Raw genomic sequence first — 24,034 nt, forward strand, 5'->3', positions numbered from 1 at the left:
AGTGATTTTTTTTTCCCTTCTGGAATTAAATGCATAATTCTGGGGACTTAAAAATGATGATTTGATAAGCTGTAATTTATACTGATGTGCTTCTACTCTTGTCATAAGTCTTTTCATCTTTTTGTATCTAGTGTTTAACCAGGGGGAAGAAGGCACCTCCTGGTACATTATTCTAAAAGGATCAGTGAATGTAGTCATTTATGGCAAGGTATATATATCCTTTTTTTCTTTCTGAAACTTTATTATGCTCCATATACTAGTGGTTCTAAGTATTAACAACGTAATGCTACAATTAAGCTTGCTACAACGTTGTTACTCTATGCAGAAAAGACATTATAGCATCTCTAATCATAAGTTATCTAAGTTATTATACTCAGAGTAGTACTGAATTTTCTGGGGCTCCTGGATTATAATGTATACATTTAAGTTAGGCCCTAGCCCAGATTACTCAATGGAAGAGAAATGAAACATTATAACGTAATTATCTGATTCCCCCCACACTTGACATCCCTGGGTACATCCTATTGATATATACAGTGTTTTGCAGGGGGTGGGGGGGTGCAGGTGCGTGTTTGCTCCCTTTCAGGGATCACCTTCATCTGGATGTGTTGCTCTCTCCAGGGTGTGGTCTGCACGCTGCACGAAGGTGATGACTTTGGCAAGTTAGCGCTAGTGAATGATGCCCCGAGAGCTGCCTCCATCGTCTTGCGAGAAGATAACTGCCATTTCTTAAGAGTAGACAAGGAGGATTTTAACCGGATCCTGAGGGTGAGTCCAAGGTGAAGTGTGGCTGAGGGGCGTCACATTTTCACTTTTGCCAGATAAGAAGAATGAGTGTAGTGTTAATTGGGCCAGCACTGTGATTAATGAATGCTCTAGGGCCAAAGGGCCTTGCTTACAAACCTGGCATGTTCAATGTGCTGGGCTGGGTTCTGGGGTCCAGAGGTGATATTCCAGTAAGGCCGCAAATGTGCCACGCTGTGCTGGACCAAATAACCCTGCACACACCTGACCTGGTCCATGAGCACTGAAGACAAATAGGGATGCCTTGGCAAAATGTCAAAGCCTGAGACATTTCTCTTTGCAATCCTAGGTTTCCCCTTTTGTGTCCTTCCCCACCTCCCTCTCCATGTCTTTCTCTATCCTAAACCTCCTGTCTCTTCCCAAATCTGAATCTTTCTCATATCCTCACACTCCCTCTGGATTTATTAAGTGACTACATTTTAGTGGCAATTAATGTCCACCATGGTTACTCTAACCAAGCATTTTCATTTCAAGTGCTTTTTGTCAAATTGATTCACACTAAAGGAATTTCAGACTCTGGCAAGTAGGTGAAGAATAGTTGGGGTTTTGTAGGAGGAGCCATGAGATTGCACTTAGAGATGGCTCTGCAGATGGGCCTAATGGAAGCTTGTTAAAGTATTTGTGAGAGTGGGTGATGGTTAGACTAGATGGTTCCTAGGTTCTCCCCACCATCCAGCTCCTGGTCCCTTACGAGGGACAACCCAGCTTTAGCTGGTGGAAGCCTGATTGTGGACCGCTGGGCATGGTGATATTGTCCCAGGTGGCCCATGGTCTATCCCACCTCACCCAGAGACACTGTTCCCTCCAGGATCACTTTGCTCTTTCCCCTTCCCTGCTGGCTCACAGAGCAGACTCCCTTCTATGCCTTTCCCAGCCTGAGCATCTTTCTCTCTCCTACCCTGAAATCCTAAATGCACCTTCTGTGCTTTCTGGTACATTTGGCATTATTTAATGAAGATTTACAGTCTCCTTCCCATCCCTTATGGTGTGGACACCTATTCCTACACAACCTTAAGCTTTTGCCTTTGGCAGCAAAATTTCTGACAACAAAGTTTGTCTTAGGGATGCGTTCTCTTGATGCAAAAAAAGTTAAGTTAAAGATTAAAGCATTGACTAATATAGAAAAAACGCCACATGGAATTTGATGTGGTTTTTATCCAGTCTCTTAAAATAGGAACCAAATGAGGAGGAAACGTGCATTAAGCTTTTTTAATAAGTCATTTTTTAATGACATTGAAATTTGAACTTTACTCTTTTGGAAGTTGACACACATGAAGTTTGCACTCGGCCACAATTATTCTTTGAAAGAATCAGATTAGGACCATTATCATGGATGTAATTTATAAAATTATTCCAAATAACTGAAAAGTGTTTTTAACACATTTCAAACTGATAGTTTTCACAAGTCTTTTGATTAGAGGGAAAACATGCCACTCCTAAGAAAACTAAGTACCCTCAGAAGTTAATCAGAATGAAAGAACTCTGCTGAAGCTGAGTGCTATTTGCCACATACATTTATCAAGAATAAGAGCGCTGGCTCCTCTCTCTTTCCGCTGTACCACCCTCTCCCAAAGGTTTCTCTGAGCACACTCCTCTCTCCTCAGCTGATTTTCTGCATCTCGGGTAACAGCAGACTTTTAAAACCACGTGTCTCCAACCTCATCTGGTCCTTTCTCTGACCGTTCCAGCCCTTGACTTTGAAAATGACTTAATTTGTAGATGCAACAATTAGCATCACAAGCACCAAATGAGTTTCTGAAGCATTTGAAATTTTTTTCATTGTCTGAGAAAACGGCAGCATCTGTATGTGGTGTAATTTGTATTTGCAGGACGTTGAGGCGAATACAGTCAGACTTAAAGAACATGACCAAGATGTCTTGGTGCTGGAGAAGGTCCCAGCAGGGAACAGGGCTTCTAATCAAGGAAACTCACAGCCTCAGCAAAAGTAGGTTTGCATCCAACACTGCAAATGCCAGACTATGATTAACCTTTTCACATGGTATCATCATCTCTACAATAGCACGTTCTCCTTTTTTGTGGAAGACGGCAGTGTGTGTGACTTTTTTTCTCTCTATTGACTAATCACACATCGTGTAGAGTATAATGTATCCGTTTCTGGCACTGCTTCGAGCTCGGTGCTGCCTAGAGTAATTCGGGGGAGAATATTCCCCCACTGTAAAAAACACTCCCTCTGTCTGTGTGCAACTGTAATAGCTTGGAGCAGAAGGCAATAGCTTTGGAGAGAACAATGGGCATAGGAGTGCCAGGCAGCTCAAGGGATACGTAGACGCCTGGGTGTGGAGAACCTTTGGTGTTTGAATTTCATATGTAGGATTTCTCAAGAAGTGTTTTCATTGTGCGGTCAGAATGAGCATCTTCGATGGAAACCCACACTTCAAATATAACACAGTCTATATTTTAAAAAATATTTATTTATTTAGGCTGCAACGGGTCTTAGTTGCGGCACGCGGGCTTCTTAGTTGCCGAATGTGGGATCTAGTTCCCAGACCAGGAATCGAACCCAGGCCCCCTGCATTGGGAGCACAGAGTCTTATCCACTGGACCACCAGGCAAGTCCCACGCAGTCTATTGACTGTGGCCTGGAAACATCCATTTGGCCTCATCCATACTTATTCCTGCTAACGTCTGGAGGGTATTTGCTTCACATTTAACATCAGGTCACCCATTTAACTTGACTCTTTTTCTGTATTTCTATGTTCGGTTCTATCTTTTGCTGCAACTTCTTACATGAGACTTCTTTTAATCAAATGTATGAACATTTGAATAGTTAGGGAAATTAGGAAATGTAGCTCTAAGAAATTATTTAAAAATTACAGAATCTCATTTTTTAAATGTTAATTTTTAATCTTAGAGTAATAAAAACACCAATTCTGTAGCTAAAGAAATGCGGCCACAGACTATGTTGAAATGGAGTGCATCCCAAGTATTTTTCTTTTTTTGCCAAGTAAACGGGATGTTCCCATTAATCAACACACTCACCATAAATGATGAGTTTTAATTGTTTAGACTGAAAGCCCAAGGCTCAGACATTTCATCCGGATGAGTCAGCATATCTGCAAAGAAGGCAGGAAGAAATACAATGTTACTGAAGAGCCATAGAACGTCTTGCATATTTTATCTAATCCTTATTACAACCCCTTTTAACAGATGATGGAAAAATTTAGGCTCAGAGAAGTGAGTTCCTTGCCCAGGATGACAGCACTTTTAATGATACAGCTTGCATTCAAGTCCAGCTTGACCGACTTCTGAGTCTATGCTCCTTTAGCCTCACAACTTACTCTAGCAAAATATGGTATCTAGATACTCTCTCCTCAACACTATCTAGTAAACGTTGCAAAGCAATAACCATTAATTATTTAATTAATTATATAATAACCATTAACCATAATTTTAACCATTCAAAAGGGCTGACATAAAATAGACTGTATAAAAAACGATCCCTTCACTTACAAACCTATAAAATTACCATCCAGAATTCTTTATTATTCTTCTATTTTTCACTACTATGCATTCTTGAAAAATGTTCTTGTTCAAATGTTTTTCAGCAGTTGTCCTTCCAGCCCACAAAGGAGGATGAGAATGAAAGTATTTTTTATGTGAAGTCTGGGACTACCCCCAGTGATTTTCTTTAGTGCTTTTAAGTATAACTAGACCATTTTATAGTGGTCATCTGCATTCTTTAATAATGCCTCAGATGTCTCAGGAAAATGTTGCTACCTGAGAAAGTAAGCCTTAAATTCTTCACAACCTTAAAACATTTGACCAAGAGGGCCCCGGAGGCCGCCTTCCTTCACCTCTTTATGGCACGGGAAGATGATCAAAAGCGTTTGCATGTTACAACAGCTTCCATTCAGAGTGCTCTCCAAATATAGACTTCTTTATGAAATCAAACTAAAGGGAAAAGGAGAGCCCACACGCATTCAATTTATTTTAGGCCTAGATCTCATTTCTGTTATATCTCCTTATTGGTGTCCTGTAGACCAATCTAAATTTCTTACAGAATTCAAAGCCTCGTGCGTGTTCTCAGCGCACCATTTAGGAAATATCAGGCATACACAGAAGTGCACCGTGCCAACCATTCCCTGAAGAGTAAGGAGCCACTGTTTCAAAGGGTCATTTTCCATGTTGAGTTTTCCCGAGCCAGACCAGAGTTGAAAAGGGTGGGGGGGGTGGGGGGCGCGTGTAAGTGAATTTTGGCCTGATGTTCTGGACAACTCGAAGAACGTGGCAACAACCGTGTCTCTGGAGGGACTTAAAATTTAGGATCCTTTAGGGCCCCTGTCTCCTCAGAAATTATCTTTTTGCAGCTCAAAGAGGGTCACCATGTTGGTGCTGATAACGTTATTTTTCTGATTTACCTTTACCCTGAGAAAAATCCAGAATAGTTTATACATACAGTTGGCCCTCCGTATCTGGGGGTTCCACATCCATAGATTCAACCAACCACAGATGGAAAATATCTGGAAAAAAAAAATTGTCAGAAAGTTCCCAAAAGCAAAACTTGAATTTGCCACACACTGGCAACTGTTTAAATAGCATTTACACTGTGTTTACAACTATTTACATAGCATTTACATTGTCTTAGGTATTCTAAGTAATATAGAGATGATTTAAAGTATATAAGAAGAAAAAAATAAAGTATATGAGAAGTGTGTAGGTTATATGCAAATACTACACCATTTTATACAAGGAACTTGGGCATCCATGGATTTTGGTATCTGCGGGGGTCCTGGAACCGACCCCCCGCGGATACCGAGGGATAACTGTACATTTTAACCATTCAAAACTGCCTGACTCTCCTCAAGCCACTCAACTCTGAGTGTGATACTAAAATGTCAATAGCAAGACAGTATTTCTCATGATGGATAAACTATACGAAGCCCTCAAATATCTACCATTTTGGGTATCTCCTGCTCTGTGGTTATGTGGTTTTAATAAGAGAGAATTTGAAATGACTATTCCTGTTTTTAGTGACTGTGTTGCTTTTTCCTTAGACTATCAACCACCCAATCGTTCAACTCCATCCTGTTTGCAGAAAGATAGTCTCTTTTAGGCACCATTCCCCACCTCTTTTTTTGTTCTGGATACAGATAGACGTGTCCTCATTTCCGGACTTGGTGTTAGAAAAAGATTTTTCTCTCTCAAGTTTAGAACCTCACAGCTTAGATAATGTAACCAATCAGGGTTCTCTTTAACTTGGACTACAGTAACTTCTTCATGCAATAAACTGAAGAGAGCCATACTGTCTGGTCTTCAAGTCTTCTCCATTTAAACAGAGGTCAAGCAGTAGGCACCTGGCAGTGTCCAGCCCGAAAGAAAGTAATAACATGTTTCAGCCAAGCCCAGAGCTGCAAGATCACAGGCCAGAAGCCCCCTGCCCCTCCCCCTTCAGGGTTCCTGGTCCTGAGAGATTACCAACCCCTGAATAGCCTTCTGTGGTGCTGAGAAGAGAGATAGGATAGGGTAAGGCAGTTGTACCACTAGAGGAAGACTTTGGCAGCAAAAGACACGTGCCCTGATGTCTGCAATTGACCAGGTGGGCAGAGAGTAGGACGCCATTTTCTCTTACTAGTGAGCCGAGAGCATTCAAGGCTTGCCACCCAGGTAAGCCTTTATTCGCACAGGCTCCGGACGCACAGGCTCAGCGGCCATGGCTCACGGGCCCAGCCGCTCGGCGGCATGTGAGATCTTCCCGGACCGGGGCACGAACCCACGTCCCCTGCACCGGCAGGCGGACTCCCAACCACTGCGACACCAGGGAAGCCCCAAGCCCTTATTCTTTTTGGCCAGACAAAAACCCTAGCTAAGAAATGTCCTCACCAAGAACACCAGGATGGGAAGCCAGCCTTCTAGCTGCCCTCTCCAACTCCAGTTCCTTACTCGTGTGGTCACACGCTGCTCCTCTTGCAGGTCATCTTGGAAGGGTCATCAAAGAATCATACATTTTAGGAATTATTGAATGAACTCAGCAATTTTCTCCATTTAAGTATTGAAAGCCATTTATAGATTCGCCCTCTCCTTCCCTCAAATAGTCATTGCCTGTAAGAGGAAAAACCCTCATCTTCTATGCTGTTTACTTTGAGAAAAGGGTCATACTTTTCGGATTAAAGTAGTTTGTTTTTTTTATTCCCTGGCTCTCCCTCTAGGCTCCAAAGCCAGATTCTTTCAGAGATTGAACTCTTCAGCTTCCTTTTGGTCCTGAGGGCACACACGCACATGCACACACACACAATAGGTTTAAGTAACAGTTACCTTCCAAATAGACTGCATTTGCTACCTCCTTCAAAACCGGGTTGCTTCACTCACTCCGTGTCGCCGGGCACAGGGTCGTATGTTGCATTGCCTCTTCTTCACTCCCTCAGGCAGGAGGTTAAGCCCCTGAGATTGAATACATTAGAGATATTCTTGGGTTGTCAACACACTTCCTCTGAGGTCTCAAACAGGCAGGGAAAGGGTATTGGTGAGGAGGCACAAAAGCCCTGAGTTCTCCTGGAACTGAATTCTACCGCTGCTTTCTAAACACAAGAGAATTTTATTTTCATTGTTGTTTTTCTTCCCTGTCATTTTGCCCTAAGTGAAATGCCAAGCAGAAGAGCAAAGTCTACGTTTTGGAATAGGAGTACCCAGATCCCATTAATGTATTTTGCCTATAGCTTTCGCCCACTGTTTTTGACCGTCTTGAATATGACTTTGAAATAACCCACCTTCAATTTTAAAAACTACATCCTCCCATGTTGATTGGAGAGCTTCATGGCTGGATCTTCTGATATGATGCCTAACGTCCCCCACCCTGCCAACTAATTGATATTTGACCTTGATATAAGTTACATGGACGTTCCACTACTGATTTATTTCCTCTTCAGATGCTACTGGGGTTTGTTTGCTCATTGGTGTTTTGGGGGTTTGTTTTCTTTTCTCTTATTCTTAGCTGCATTTCCAAAGCACATACCAGTGTACAGTTGGGAAACACAGAGCATTCCAGAAATAGTCAGGGGAATCCAGCGTGCGGTTGAAATTTTGCAACAAGTAACCCATATATGGATAACCTAGTTTACTGTCACTTCCCCTTGCCCTGAGCTGCCCCGAGATTTACATGTTCCTTTTCATTCCCCCTTGAAACAAGGCTGAAATGCCTCAGTTCCCAGCCTGCTAGAGCCACTCTCTAAGAAGTTTACTTTAGTCCCATGTAGGGAAAAAAGAATAATGTTTTAGTAACTACTTCAATTTGAGATGTTTCTGTTGCCTGCTTATGTGACTTTGACAAGGTACATGATCCTTCTTACCTTACGGAGAATATGGGTCACAAGTTGAGTCCATATGGTTCCCTGGGATCTCAAAAAAAAAACAACCCAAAAACGCAGATATGTAAAATGTTATATATTAATGATTTGCCCACTTTTGGAAAACTAATGATGGTTTTATTTCTTATCCAGGTATACTGTGATGTCAGGAACACCTGAAAAAATTTTAGAGCATTTTCTAGAAACGATACGCCTTGAGCCAGCTTTAAATGAAGCAACAGGTAAACACCTAGAACGGTTGTGTGTCTATTAAATCCACGCAGAGCATTGTAAAAAAAGTTCTGAGTTCATTCTCAGTGTGTGTAGCCACAGCAGTTTTAGAAATGGGTCATGTGTATGACCATTAGAAGAGCATCCTCTTGACCCTCCTCTGCCTACTCGTCCTGGCTGTGCTTTGTAGATGGCTCAGTCTCGTTCACAGATATTAAGAGTAGCCTTCCAAAGGCATTTGTTAAGTTATCATTTAGATCTCACCTTCCGTAGGCACCTCTTAGGCTATAATTTAAATAGTACCTATTCCCGTAAAGGATTTGAAGCTGCCTCTGTAAAAGGCACAACTGTGCTCCAACTGGGAGTAAAGTGGTTCTTTCTGAGATGCTTGGGCTGCCCCAGAGTGTAACGAAACACCACCTGTATTAGATTCCTAGGACTGCTAGAACGAAGTGCCACAAACTGGGTGCCTTGAGCAACGGAACGTATTGCTTCTTAGATCAGGAGGCTAGAAGTCTGAGATCCGCGTGACGGCAGGGTCGGTTCCTTCTGAGGGCTGTGAGGGAGAATCCGTTCCGTGCCTCTTGCCTAGCTTCTGGGGGGTTGCTGGCCATCTTTGGCATCCCTTGGCTTGTAGATGTGTCACTCCAATGTTCATCTTTACACAGTATTCTCCCTGTGTCACTTCACATCGTTTTCCCTCTGTGCATGTGTCTCTGTGTCCAAATTTCCCCTTTTTATAAGGACATCAATCATAATTGGATTAGGTCCCACATGAATTATCTTATCTTAACTTGACTATATCTGTAAAGACCTTATTTCAAACAAGGTCACATTCTGAGGTACTGCGAATTTGGACTTCAGCGTATCTTTCTTGGGGGAAAAAAATCAACTCATAATACCACCTTCCAGTGAACCAGTCTTGTTAACTAAGACACAGAGATTTGAGGGTAAAGGAGATGAATCTTACCAATGAATTAAGTGTTCAGAGTTTGGTATCATTCTCCACTTTGGTTACCATCTTATGTGTGACTTTGGAACAGCCCACATTCATTTGCTACTGGCCCCTCAGAATAATGGGTTAATATTTTTAAGCACACTGAACTCCATAGAAGAAGATTTCTCACTGAGAGAAGTTCAAAGACTTATCTAAAAAACTTAGTAGTAGTTCAACGTCCAGTTCTCTCATCTTTGCAATATACTCAAGGTAAAGTTAACATTATTATGCCTTCTAAAAGTATTTTACCACTGATTTACTTCTTATTTTATCTTCCCATTCCAGTTTCTCCTTTTTTTATATACATTATCTAAGGTTTTTTATGTAGTGAATTAATTGGGGAGTAGTAGATATAAAAGCCAGGATCTCTGGCTCCAGGGCAGCTATTTTCAGTTCAATATTTGTGGAGGATCCCGTTGGGCTGGTGCTAAGCTGGATGCTTAGGAAAGGCAGTGTGAACAAGAGACCACCCTCCTGTCCTCAGGAAGCTTATATAACCTGCTACAGGGCCTAAAGGAATGTGCAGACAACTTGATCGTAAGGCTGAGGGGACCAGGCAGAGTGTCACAGAGGATACAGCCTTTGAAGTGGCCCTGAAGGAAGGCAGGTAACCAGTCACATCCAGTGACTAAGGATGAAGTCTTCCATCCCGAGGGACAACATGAGTGCTGACCTAGAAAGAGACAAGGAGGACCAGGTGGTCTGGCTTTGCTAGACTATTGTATACATAAGTGTCAGAAAGAAGGTAGGGTCTAAGAATTAGGGTTCAGATCTCAGAGCCATCTTAAATGTGAAGCTAAGCCTTGAGAAGTGGTTGAAGATGTCTGAGCAAGGAGAATGTGATAAGATCTCTTCTTGAAAAAGGAAATCCTTGAGGGACCAGTTAGGAGAGGATTGCTTGCTTCCAAGAGGCAAACATAACCTCAAACCAAATTTCTAGGACCCGAGGTCAGGAAAAATACAGAGTTTTCCCCTCCGATTAACTGTTGCCCAGAATGTGTGATTGCATAATACAAGAAACAACGTCTTCTCTAAAGTGAATATTGTCCAAAAAGGAACGTTCTGGTGCATTAGAGACTATGGAATCTAAGAAAAGATCTGTAAGATCTTTACTACCCATGAAGAACAAATATATTCTTCCTTTTAAAGTCACTTCTGAAAGAGGAGGGGACTGGATTATTGCTCCTTAAAAACTTGGAGGCCAGAAATCAGTGTATATAGCGTGACTGCCACTTAGGATATGACTCCTGACCATTCCATTTTTTATATTAGAACTAAGTTCACGTCATAATTTAATACTGAACTTTATTCCCTGCAGTTTTTTTCTGATTTTGTTATTCTTGCAAGTAATGTTCATGGATTGGATGAAAGAATAAATCTGTCTTTCTTATAATCAAAAATATGAATTACTGTATGGTCCTCCTAGACACTAAAAATAATCTTAGTTCAGCCCCATGAAACTCACGGATGCAGTAGGGTGGGAGACCCTTGGCATTTCTGGATTTACAATACGAAAGAGATGTCAGAGTTGCCAGTGAAACTGGTTTACATCGTAGAAATGAACACCCCTGGCTTTGATAGTACATTCTCTTAGTTTACCCCAAAACACGTATTTTCTGCCTGAGACCTTTTGGTTTCCTAGACTTTCTACTTCTACGACCAGAATTAGTCCTTGAGTGACTTGGAAAATCATTTTCTAGTAGGAAATGATTTTTTTAATCAGCTCTCAAGAGTTACTGCTTATGAGCAGAGAATAAGAAAGCCACATTGAGATGTGGGTGCTGGGTGATTACCATGCTGATTGACGGTCTCGCCAGCCTTGAAGCATGCGCCTCAAATCTCTGCTTTAGCAAAATTTAAATTACTTTATAGCACAGGCCTCGGGGAGCCTTATAAGCAAGAATTTTCTCTCCTATCCTCAGAGAAATCCTTTATCTCTAAAACATATAAAGATGACACTAGATGTTCAACTCAGACATGCCAACGAACGTCCTTTCATACCTAAGAAAAAAAGTTCCGTACATCTTCTGTCTGACACCTCGGCATCTTCTCTGGCTCAGTATAATGGGACTGAAATCACTAGCAACACCTAGTTATGACAACTTTGGATTACACTCATCACCTATATTTAAATGAGTATAATGGTATTATGTGACGTGATAGATATGTTAACTAAAGCTAAGGTGGTAATCATACTGCAGTATGTATATGTATCAAATCAACACTTTGTGTATCTTAAACTTACATAATTTATGACAGTTATATCAATTTTTAAAAAATACGTATAACAGTTAAACCTTTAGTCACTGATTCCAACTTTGATAGTATTTGTTAATTTAAAACATAGACATTGAAAATTCAATACATATAGTTAGACAATTTTCATATTTCTCACCCTTTTCTATTTGAGAAGTTATGTGAGTTTCACAGATCTCAGCCATGGTAGTTCATTTTTAATTGAAAACCCCCATAAGTATCTTGGATTCCAAAGCTTTAACTTGTGTACTCCTAAGGCTTTTAGGTCTGTCTTTACGTGCTTTCCCATTAAGGCTGCCTGGATAATATAGTCTTTGCAATGAAGAAGCAGCAACAAATTCAAGATGAAGCTTATTTGGGGGGACTTGCCTTATTTCTTTTGCCATCTCCCCCACTTACCTATCTAAAAATAGCTTCAAATATAGGACATACACCATTTTAATCTACTGGAGAGCTTTTGTTTTGCTTCAATTGCTGCTCACAGCCTTTATCTTGTCTTTTTTTTTTTTCTGCTTTTGTTTCCCTCACCAGTTCTCTGCTCTTACCACCTCCTTTTTCTGTGATTCTATCACCCTTTCATCTTTTATTGCTCCTTCTGGAAATAGAAGGTAAAAAAGAAATAAAGGAAAAGAGATATTGACAAAAGACAGGTGGTGTAAAATAGACAAAAAATGACCATGTCCTAATCCTGCATACATGGTACTGCCCATGTGTGGCTCTTTAGTTTTATATATATATATTTTTTTTAATTAATTGTGGCTCAGGTGACCAGTGTCATTATTACAAGTCTGTCTCTTTTAAAACTACCATGCGTTTTGTCCATTGTCCTAAGAAATTGAGTTTTGATCTCAAGCTCTGTCAGTCGTATTACTTTTATACACAGTGCTTCTTTGTACAGTAAAACCACAATACCCCAAGCCGATGTGTAAGAACCACTGGCCAGGAACAAATGAATGGATACTCCTGCTTTCCTAAACATTTCTACAGGAATCTAATTTCCTTTTCTGCTTTGTTTTGCCCCCTGCAGATTCAGTTTTAAATGACTTTGTTATGATGCACTGTGTTTTTATGCCAAATACCCAGCTTTGCCCAGCTCTGGTGGCCCAATATCCTTTTGTTGTGAGAAGTCTGTTCCCTCAACAACACCCCACATGTACGTGGCCATTATCTCATTGCATGCTCTCAAGGTAAGTCATGGCTCGGGCAGAATTGTGCTTTCCGCCCTTGTCGAACTCTGAAACATCAGCAGTTTTCCCCTCGCACAAGTTTCCAGCTCTCCCTGGCATGGTTTTGCTGTGCCATGTTTAAGGATTTCCTCCTTATTCCCTGTGCAGAGAAAAGTGAGCCAGTTTACCCTTATAAGGAAGGTAATGCTGATGAGAAATATACATACCTGGGAGGTAGGCCAGAGAAGGCTATGGTGACCAATATTATTAGGGAATATTATTAGGGATAGTTTCCTAAGCTCAGAGACAGACTTTGTACCTCTGTCCGGATACCTGGCAGGATGGACGGTGATCTGTTTGTGTCCTTCTAAGCTGTAGTATTAATCAGAACACTAACTGCTGAGATAGATACAAGTTATCATTGGGGGGTCACTTTTCTTTCACATTCGTCCTAGTTCACCCTGTTCTCTAGATACCGAAATGTATTCCTTTGTGGCTATTTTTATCATTATCCCATGGACTTATGTCAAAGATATAAAACTTGAAATTCTAATGGCAGTTCCTCTAGGGAGCTTCATACTGAGCTTGTTTGGGGCAGCTTTTCAATAGTCTATTGAGTTGACCAGTGGGTGCACAGTGTCTGGCACAGAGGGAACATTCAGAAGATAGAAGTTGAATAAGAGGAGTGAATATTATGAATGAGATACACCCTCAACTTGGGCAGAATGTGAAAGTATACTTTCCAATTCTGCTTTATTTTTAAAGCAGCAAAAAATTAGGCCCCCAAATACTTTGGCCTTCTTGAGCAACGAGATATATTGAAGGAGAATGGCTCTCTTTTCTCTGAGCAACCCAATCAATGTGGCCTGTTTTCCTTTTTCAGAATTATAATTGCCCTACCTGATTCTCATTTTCTTGTTCACCCATAATTCTCTTTGAAGTCAACAGAATGTATGAGGATAGGAGATTGGAGTTGAATGTGCTATTCTGAGGATGCTGCAAGAGTGAGATTTGGGTGTTTATTTGCCTGGAAAATATCTTTCCAAGTAATGACAGCTTAATGAGACTTAAATATATTACACATTCTTTCTGGCTCATACATAGTTTTTCTCAAGTAAAATTAACACATTCAGGATCTCTCTGTGCTCTTTAACTCCATACTTAGTAATCATTATTAGACCTTTGAGATTTGTTGGAAGGAAAAATAAAAACCACCACTGAGTTTAGATTTTTTTTTTCCTCCAACAGTTAGCATGTTGATAAGCTTAAGGCAAACAAAACCAAAAGAAGGGTGAGAGAACGTAGTAGGCCAAGTCATACCTTTACAACTCAAAGCCCCAAACATTAAGCTTATATTCTTCTGGCAAATTCTGATTTCTTATTAGCTTATTCTCCTTCAGAATTGATTGAGAACATTCATAGCACTGACCTCTGTTCTTAAAATAGAAGATCCTAGAGGGAAAGTCTATGCCATGCCCCACTAGGGATGTGGCAGGGATGATGTTGCAGGGAGGAGAAGGCAGGAAAGTGGACAGTAGAATCAAGGGAGGCCTGTGATATCCAATCCTAATTCTTTTCTCAGAGATGGAAGGAATCAGGATGGTTGGGTATCATCTACACTACTTAGTGCCCTCAGACCACCTCCTTCACACCCCGCCCTTTGAGAACTTAGATTCTCTTAATTGTTCTATTTTGAATCAACTCTTTACGTGTCAGGCACCACTGACCCATATTAGACTACTTTATCCTTACAGGACTCTATTGGGTTAGTATCAGCTTTATTTTACAAACGAGGATTCTGAGGCAAAAACAAACATACCCAAGGCAAGTGGCAGAACTAGGATTTATCCAGGTCTTAGGATTCAAAGCATGGGGTGTGTCACTTTTTTTTTCTTCACAACTTATTTCTTTAAAAGCTTATCTTTTAATTAGAGTTTAAGAACATTTCTTGGTACCGTATTGCATGCATGATACATGTTCATCTGTGCTTCAGTTGGCTAAAAACCAAAGTGGGCCTAATTTGTTAAAACCAAATAAATAGTGTCCAATAGAACTTTTTGCAGTGATGGAAATATTCTATATCTGTGCTAGTCCAGTAGCCACTAGCCTTGAAATTGGCCACTATGACTGAGGAACTGAATTGTTAATTTTATTTAATTTCTATTAATTTAAATGTAAATAGCCAGATGTGGCTAGTGGCTGCCATATTGGACAGCTTAAGTCCAGTCCTTAGATATTGGGAGTAAACCAAGAATTACTGTCCTCTAATGCCTCGAGAAAGCATGCCAGGGAGGCCAGGAACTTATCCTGCCACAGGCAAGCGAATGGAAAGGGCTCTATCCTTGAAAGTCACATATGTGTAAGTGTGTTTATATCATGCTAAAGACTCAAGTTTTAGTCCCTTTGCCTCCAGGGAGATGTTATATAGGCTTCTTATGTAAGCTCCTTTTCTTGGTCATAAGTAACGTAAACCAACTGTGAGTGACTTAAGGAATAAAGGAATTCATCAGAGGGATGGAGTTACTCAGAGAACTGAAGGAATCCTTAAAGAGTCCAGACCTTAGAAGGGAACCTCGGGGGTAGCAACTAAGGAACAGCTTTTAGAGTAAATCTACTCCAAACATCCTGGGCCCTTACCTCATTCCCACATCCCTGGGAGTAGCTTGAGTCACTGCTGATATATTGGTCAAAGAAAGGCAAAGCACTTTACTGGACAGTTTTATAGAGACTGCCTGTAAAGAAAAAGAGAGAACGTGGAGAAATAGACAATGAACAGTCAAAAGAAAAAAAAAGACAAAAACAGACACATATAAACTCCTTAGCACCATGTCCTCATGTGACAGGGAGATAGAATGTAAAACGGAACAAGTGGGCTAATATCCACATTGTTACGGGATTTAGGGATAGTAAAATATAATACTTAACCACGTTCCATTAAAGCACTTATACTGAGTGAGTTGATTTGGCTGAGTGTTTTTAAGTACTTAATATGTGTGACTTTTCATAGCAGCTCTATGAAGAAGTCAGTGTTTTCACTGCTCTTTTTCCAAATCAATAAACTAGGATAATGAAAAATTACGATTTGCTCAGAGAAAGGTAATTACTTTCAGAATTAAAGTACGGAAAAGTACAGAAAAGATTTGAGCCCTGAGCCACTGGTGGCTATTTCTGTCCTTAATCCACATTGTATGTCTCCTCCAATTTTGCTTTTAGCACAGAAGATGGTAAAACTCTGTTTAACATTAATATTTCAGGCCTTTTATGTGCTAATGAGAGAGACTCTCTATTCATTAGATATGCTTGGAACATGATTTGGCCTGATGAATACAAGTGCTTTATAATGAGTTTTTTAAAAATTATATTTGTTCAATTTCTGTACTTTTCATCTCTGGTTTCTTTAATCTTTTAAAAATCTGTACTTAGAATTCAGTTCAATTTTCCATTAGTCTTTAAAAAGAAAATTAAAACCCCCTATAAACCTACCAGGTATTACTGTGGTTAACATTTTGGTATGTAGCCTTCCAGTCTTTTTTCTATACATATAGATACATGCTTTGAAATATAATAATGGGGTCATACGCTAAATAACTGTGTATGGTTTGTTACTAAACAAACAGAGCCATTTCTCTCCCATTAATTTTTTTCACACCATTTTTCTAAATATAGATAGCTTTGTCATCCTTAAAAATAGAACATTCTCATTGTAAAAAATTCAATTTACAGAAAAAGAACAAAATTCACCTGGTATCTCACCACTGTATTATGAAAAAGCTTTCAGAAATTATATACGTGTATAATTTTATATAAGTGAAATTATGTTGTATATGGTTTTTAAAAATATGGTTTTCTTCACTTAGTATGTTGTGGATATCTTTTCAAATCAGTATATACAAATAAAACTACATCATTTTTTCCAGATAATTCCACAAACACTGAACACTTACAATGTTATACTGTGCTGGGCAACAAGGTGACGAGGATGCATGAGAATAACATGTTATCATTTTTATTGATTCACAATATTATATGGTAGATATGTCATAATTATTTTTCTTAGCCTCTTCCTATCGAATATTTAGATTATCTCCACATTTTTTCCTATAGCAAACACAGTGGGATGAATCAGCATCCTTCCAGCTAAACCTTTGCCCACATATATTCCTTACTTTAAGTTTCTAAATGTAAGCAAAGAATACGGAATATTTTAACGCTTTTGATGTTTATTGCTGTCCTATTGTTGTAATTTTGTGTTTTTTATGGTTAAACTCTGCCTTCTTTTTGTCTGTACAAATGCAGGCAAGCCTTCAATTAAGTGATCACAACTGAGTTAATATTATTTTGAATTTTAATAAACGTATCTTTGATTCAGAACATTTTCACATCATTTACTTTATCTTTCCAACACCAGCCCCCACATGTGAGGCAAAAAAGGCACTGGTATGATATTTATTTACATTTTACAAGGCACTCGGAAGCCAAATAACCACCTAAGATTCCGCATATACTAACAGATGTTTGGAGGAACTCCGTGTAGCATTAATGTAATTCCAGTTGCAATGGACATTGTATTTGAGTCCCCACCATCAGTGCCATGTCAGGTGGTCAGTCTAGCTGGTCATGGTAATTGGCTGCCTTTGACCGTGATTGGCTCTCACATTGCAGGCCCAATGTAGACAGGGCCAATGAGATTCAAAGAGAGGCTTCCTGGGGCTTCTGAGTAAAAAGCAGTTAAGAGAACAGGAACAAAACAGAAACGGACTCGCAGACTTTGAGAACAAACTCACGGTCACCAAAGGGGGCGGTGACAAATTAGGAGTATGGGATCAACAGATATAAACTACTATACATAAAATAGATAAGCAATAAGGAGTTACTGTATGGCACAGGGAATTATAGTCAGTATCTTGTAATAACATATAATGGAATATAATCAGAAAAAAATAACTGAATCACTATGCTGTACACCTGAAACAAACACAATATAGTAAATCGACTATACTTTAATAAAAAAGAAAGAACAGGCAGCCTCTTGCCCCAGTTGCCTGTGGCAGCCGTCCTACAACCATTAGGGGAATAAGCCCTATGACAAAGCTGAGATGAGTTGAGCGTCAGGGAAAAAATGAAGTCTATGATGACATCATTGCACTTAGACCAATCCTGAAGCTTACCCTACCGACAGAGTCTCTGTTATGTCAACAAATACATACAACAATACTATCTGTTCTAAACAACAATCTGTTGTTTCGAACAGATTGTTACTTCAGCTGAAAGAACCTTAAGTGATAAATGGTTTAAATTTATAAAAATTTAAATACAGCAATAATTTTGGTCAAATATTTTCTCTTAGTATCCTAATTTCTTTTGGCTTAGTATTGAACATGAATTTTATGCTTCTGGCGTGGAAATAATTTAGTTTCTTGAGTTAAAAAGAAAAAATGGAATACAGATTTGCCACTAAGTTTTAGCTAAAACTGCCTTTGTACGTATGACGTCCCTTATACAGAAACAAAGTAAACACAATAGCTTTCCTTACTGAAAAGGCAGAGTCTCCATCTTTTATTTCTCTGTGAAAATGACCTGGGGGTATTCTCTTTATAAGTTGACTTGGGTTCTCTAAGAGGAACAATTACCAAAATTGGTAAATCAAGATTTACAGAAGAGCATCAGATTCTTAAAGCCATGTTTTTAGGAATATTCTTGGCATTTGTAAGGAAGATTGTCAGCTTAAATTTTGTTGAAGCCAAATTTTACCATTTTAGTCCTTTACTTGGTTCCAAAAAGTGTTTGATCCATGTGGCACTATAAGAACAATTTATCTCTGCAGATATGCAATTTCAGAGTTTATTTCCAATAAGGAAGGCTTGGTTTGATGATGATACGAACATGGTATCCTCTTTCAGAGAAAATGGCTGTATTATCAGGTATTCTACAAAGTATTTTATATACATTTTCTCAGCCTCACGTCAACACTGTGAGATGTGTACTCTTTTTGCATTAAGGAAGCGAGACTGAGCAGATAATTTGTCCCAAGTTACATACTAGTAAGGGTTGGAACAATATTTGAACCCAAGCAATTGTTGCATTAGGCCAAGTCCTAACTGCTCTGCTATGAGTACAAACCCCTGACTAAAACTAAAAAGAATAGCCAAGAACTAAAGGCTTCTGAAAATGCAGAGAAGTCTGAAAATCAGTGAGGAAAAAAAATACCCTGAGCAAGAAAATGGGAGGCAGGAAGAGCTCATGTGAGCTCCAAGTTAATAGATCAGCAATAAGGATTGGTTACACACAATAAGCAATAAGGAAGGTGCACACAAACACAAGAGCAGCTGTGTTGGTAGGAATAGCATCACAGTGTTAAACTCAGAAATGCCTGGTCTTATGAAAACTTCCAAAGCCATCCATTTAAAGATTTTGTATTATTTCCAGAGGTGGATCAGCGATAATGATAATCGATAACCTTTAACTGAGTACCTAATGTCTCCGATGCCATTCTACACGGTTTACCAGTATTGCCTCATCTCCTTCTTAACAGCAGTCCTATGAAGTTTACTGATGATGGAGAGACTGAGGCTCTAAATGGTCAGTTAACTGACCAAGGGTCTCACAGTTGATAAGTGGGGAAGCCAAGAGATGAACCCAGGTGGTCTAATTCCAGAACTTGCATTCCCAAGCACATGCTGCATCAAGGAAGGAGTAGACTTGGTGCTCAGGATGTGGGGAGGCTCCACAAAGTCAAGCAGAGTAGTAAAGAGGCCCATACTACAGTCGGAAAAGCAAGAGCTCTGAAGTCAAAAGACCCGTGTTTAAGACCTGCGTCTTGAAACCTATATTACTTGGCAATTAACCTCTCTGTACCCCATCTATACAATAGAGGTAATTATACCTGCCCTACCCACCTCACCAGGTTTTTGCGAAGATCAAATAAGGCTGTGTGTGGGAAATACATTATAAACCTTAAAGCCCTGTGTAAATATTGCCCCCTATAAATAAATGATTGTACCATCATGAGGGGAATATGGCATAAAATAACGTGCAAAAGCTTTGTCTAGTCAGTGGGCAGATGACCCCCAAAGTTTGTTTTCAGCTTCAAGCAGAGATCTTGTATGCAAAGCAGGGTTTTAAAAAACAACAACATTGAAGAGTATCAGTTTGAATGTTGATAAGTGTTTTATAAATAGCTGCATAATTAGCATGTACTTACTGCAAAAAGTATACATAATATTTTATTCCCTGTTGTAGGCTGTAATGAATCTGCTGCCTCTACATCCTAGGAGGTTTTCACTTACTTTCCCCATGATAATTTTAATACATGGAACCATTATTAGCTGAATTAAGAATAAGTAAATGAGCAGTAAAAAAAAAAAATACAGAAAAATTACAGGTGCCTGTGGTGAGTAAGATAATAACTAGGTAAAAATATATGAAATAATTACAGTGTTTGAACGGCAGAGCCGGCATGAGGAAAATGCCTCAGTGGAATATTAAACCTGCTGTTGGCAGGGTAGAAAGACTCTGTGGCCTTCACCTCTTCTGATTCTCAGCCCTAATACCTCACTGAAAACAGATCAAATTTGTCTTCATCCATGTTTATATGATGTCAAAGGGGCTGGTCCAGTTCAATAAAGATTCAGTCATTCTGAAAGGCTGTGGTCCTATAGACTAAAGACCCAATAACTAAAAGGTTCTGTTTAAAAGATGTACCAGATTTTGGTATTTACTGTAGACTTAGTCAACCTGGTAACATTGAATATGAACTTGTTTAGAATGTATCTATGATCTGCATTTGATATCTCGACAAAATGGAATTTCAGGTAATTTAGATAATAAAGAGTTTTAAAGAGCTGTGATATTTTGGGGGGAAAACAGTTTAAAGAATATTCTATTATATGTAGCACTCCAGACAGTGTCACTGAATAGTTTAAGGTGAACATTTGAGGCTTTTTATGTTTGCGTGCCCAGTCCTTGATTAGGAAATGTAGAGATTCACATTGAATTTAAGACATGGTTCCTGCAGTTAAGGATTCTGTTTTTTGAATTTGTTTTCTTTTTTTATTGAAGTATAGTTAATTTACAATGTTGTGTTAGTTTCAAGTGTACAGCAAAGTGATTCAGTTATAGATATATATGTTCTTTTTCAGATCCTTTTCCATTATAGGTTATTACAAGATACTGAGTATGTTCCCTGTGCTATACAGTAGGTCCTTGTTGATTATCTGTTTTATACATTGTAGTGTGTCTATGTTAATCCCAAACTCCTAATTTATCTCTCCCCCTGCCCCCCACCATCCCCTGTGATAGCCATAAGTTTGTTTTCTATGTCTGTGGGTATATTTCTGTTTTGTATAGAAGCACATTTGTATCTTTTTATTAGATTACACATACAAGTGATATCATATGATATTTGTCTTTCTCTGTCTGACTTCATTTTAATATGATAATCTCTAGGTCCATCTATGTTGCTGAAGGATTATTTAATGCTCTTGGATGGTGAAAAGTCATATTACCATAATGAGAAACCTCAAATTAGGATTTGAATCATCAGTAGTTTAAGAATATCTGGTCTGATTAGGAGTGGAGAGCCACTGCTTTCTAAATCAACAGACGTTGGACAAGAGAACTGGTTGAATATATATAGCAGAGAGGGTCTAGTTCAGACATGAGGGATCCTGCTTCACTGACTCTCAGATGGTCAAGGCTGCAACAATTAACTCTTGGTTTTCTGTATGTGCTTTGTCTTCTTTGAGGGCTTTTGAGGATCAGTTCTACATCTCACATGGATTTCCCTGTAATCCCACAAACTTCTAGGTTACCTAATTCTGCTGCATGGTATATGTTTGGATAAAGAAATAATAATATTAGACAAACACAATAACATAAACAAGTCAACAGAGTACTGGGGCGGGAGGTAAGAGAGCTGAGTTCTAGTTGGAAGAATTCCATTGATAAATTCAGAAAAATCACTCCACCTCATTCTACCTGTTCCCTTACCTCTAAAAATGGTGGAGTTGAAGGAGATAAAGCTCAGATTCTACGATTCTGTGAATCATCTGAAATCAACTCAGTATATGACTGATGAGTTTGGCCACTTGGACTACTATGGCCTTTTCTTAATTGTGTTAAAAGTAACAATTAAGGGAATAATTCCAGATTCTCTTCCAGACTTTAAACTAGCACTTCTTGAGCTACCAGAATCAAATACCAGAACCATGTTATCTTTCTGTGACTTTTTCCCATGAATTCAAGCAGCCATATTGCTTCTTACCAGAACCCAGCTGTCATGATATCACGAGTCATGACCTTATTCTATACAAGTATTTCCTGATCATATGACAAAATCATTAGATTATTATGTGTTTGATATTCTCTACTAACCCACTCTTGAAACAGACATTAGCTAAGTATGTATTTCAGATGGTGTTCTTCGTATGTTAAAAATGTGTGTGGTATGCATTAATGATCCTTTCTAAACTGTTATTTGTGCTGGAGAAGAGTTAGACTTTTATTCCACATAGGACTTTCTCCATCAAATAGTTCATGCATTATTATCCCAGCTTTAGCCACAGAAAGTAATGGTTTCTGCAACCTTTCTGATGTGTGTGAATTTACAAATACTATATTTGAAATGTTACTCTTGTTAGCTTGCATTTTTGACATCCTGTTGAGACAAGGGACCTGGTGGGATGCTCTTTATTCTTTGGCTGCTTTCTGAAGGGAATATAGGTTTCTTCTCTTTCCCCTTCTTTTTTGTAGGAGTTAAATAAAATCTAAAAATCACATAAATATTCTAAAAACCTGGGGAGATTGTTATGGGAATAAATAGAAGCCCCAGCACCTCCCCTGGGACCATTTCAGGCAGATCAGTTACATGTAGAGTCTCCTCTGTGTCCCCTGAGAATCTGATTCAGCAGCCCGTCGAGGGCTGGAATGGTGTAATGCCTGTGGCGGGGCCGAATCCTTGAGCCGGTGCCTAGATTCAGCTCTGAAAATACTATGACTCCCGACTCCACCTTAGTGAATAAACACCTGGAAGGGGAAAGGCAAGACTCTGTGAAACAAATCAGTGCTTCCTTTTGTTTCTTCCAGAGGTAAAGATTCGTAACTTTCATGAGAAAAAAGAGAAAGCCTCTTCCTACTCCCTCTGGATTCAGTCAGTTCTAGCTCCCAAGAGGCTGTGGAGCTATACGTGAAGAGTGGGGGGCACTCAGCCCTTGGTTTCGGGACTGGACATGCTGAGTCAGCTCTAGGAAACTAGGAACTTCAGCAAAAAGTTCCAAAAGGAAGGAACGAAGAGAAGGAGGGAGGGAGGGAGGGAGGAAGGACGGATGAGAGAGAGAGGGAGAAAGAGAGAGAGGAGGAGAAATCTCTTTCCCATTAGGATCTCTGCTTCCCAGATGCAATTACTGGTAATAATTTCATGAACCCAAGCACCAGTGTGTAGTCACTATTGCCACTGTTTGGGCCACAGGCGTGGCCATAAGAGCCCTGCCTGGATTTGTAAGCCCTGCCATTTACTCACTGAACAACCTTGGGCAGATCTCCTCTCTGACCCTCGGTCTCCTCATCTGTAAATATTTACCCTTCAGGTTTGTGGAGAGCATTACACGATCATGTAAGCACTTGAGTATATTTATTATAAACTGTAGAGCCCAACCCATATTTGAAGTGTTAATCACGTTAATCCTTGCAATCGTGTGTTTTTATTGTACACAAAAGACAGATTTCCCCAGCAGAAGAGAAGACAAGAAAAATCTGTGTCCTGACCCACAGAGACAATGACAATTTAGTCATCCTACACTAGGGCCCTATAGATTAGCCACAGGTGTGCAGCTGGTGCCTCTGGATGCAACATACAAGCATGTGTATTGCTTCCTTGAGTCCAAGTCGGGATAACCTGGAAAGTTAGAATCATATCCACTTACTATCAACTAGATATTTCAAACCATTTCAGCCTCATACAAGTAGGAAAGAACCTCTCTCTCTCTCTCACTCTCTTACTGACTTATGAGTGAACCAGTACGTATTTTTCAGTCAGTCAAGAATTACTCGCTTGGTACCCACCATGTGCCTGACTATGCTCCTAGGTACCCTAAAAGATAGTCTTAAAATGTAGTGCCCAGCATTACAATTCTTTGGAAAGAAAAACTGAGTTATGTGTGCATCCCAGCAAGCGACCAAAGGGTTAATCAGAAAAAAAATAATTTTCACAGAAAGTGATCTTTCTTCCCTTTTTTATTGTAAGCTCGAAGAGAATTGTAGCAATACAGGTTGAGCAATTTTCT

The 24,034-nt window shown here is 39.5% G+C and overlaps 1 protein-coding gene across 9 annotated transcripts in view; it reads left to right on the forward strand.

The window, feature by feature from the left end:
* RAPGEF4 (Rap guanine nucleotide exchange factor 4) overlaps positions 1-24,034 on the forward strand; it is a 321,867-nt gene that overhangs the window by 259,130 nt on the left and 38,703 nt on the right. For all 9 annotated transcript variants that reach the window (XM_065880400.1, XM_065880401.1, XM_065880405.1 and 6 more), the window contains 5 exons: positions 132-208; positions 622-768; positions 2,634-2,749; positions 8,259-8,347; positions 12,617-12,695. In XM_065880400.1, coding sequence (XP_065736472.1) covers positions 132-208; positions 622-768; positions 2,634-2,749; positions 8,259-8,347; positions 12,617-12,695 — 508 coding nt within the window. The remainder of the gene's footprint in view (positions 1-131; positions 209-621; positions 769-2,633; positions 2,750-8,258; positions 8,348-12,616; positions 12,696-24,034) is intronic.

This window comes from Phocoena phocoena, chromosome 7, assembly GCF_963924675.1.
Source record: "Phocoena phocoena chromosome 7, mPhoPho1.1, whole genome shotgun sequence".
NCBI lineage: Eukaryota > Metazoa > Chordata > Mammalia > Artiodactyla > Phocoenidae > Phocoena > Phocoena phocoena.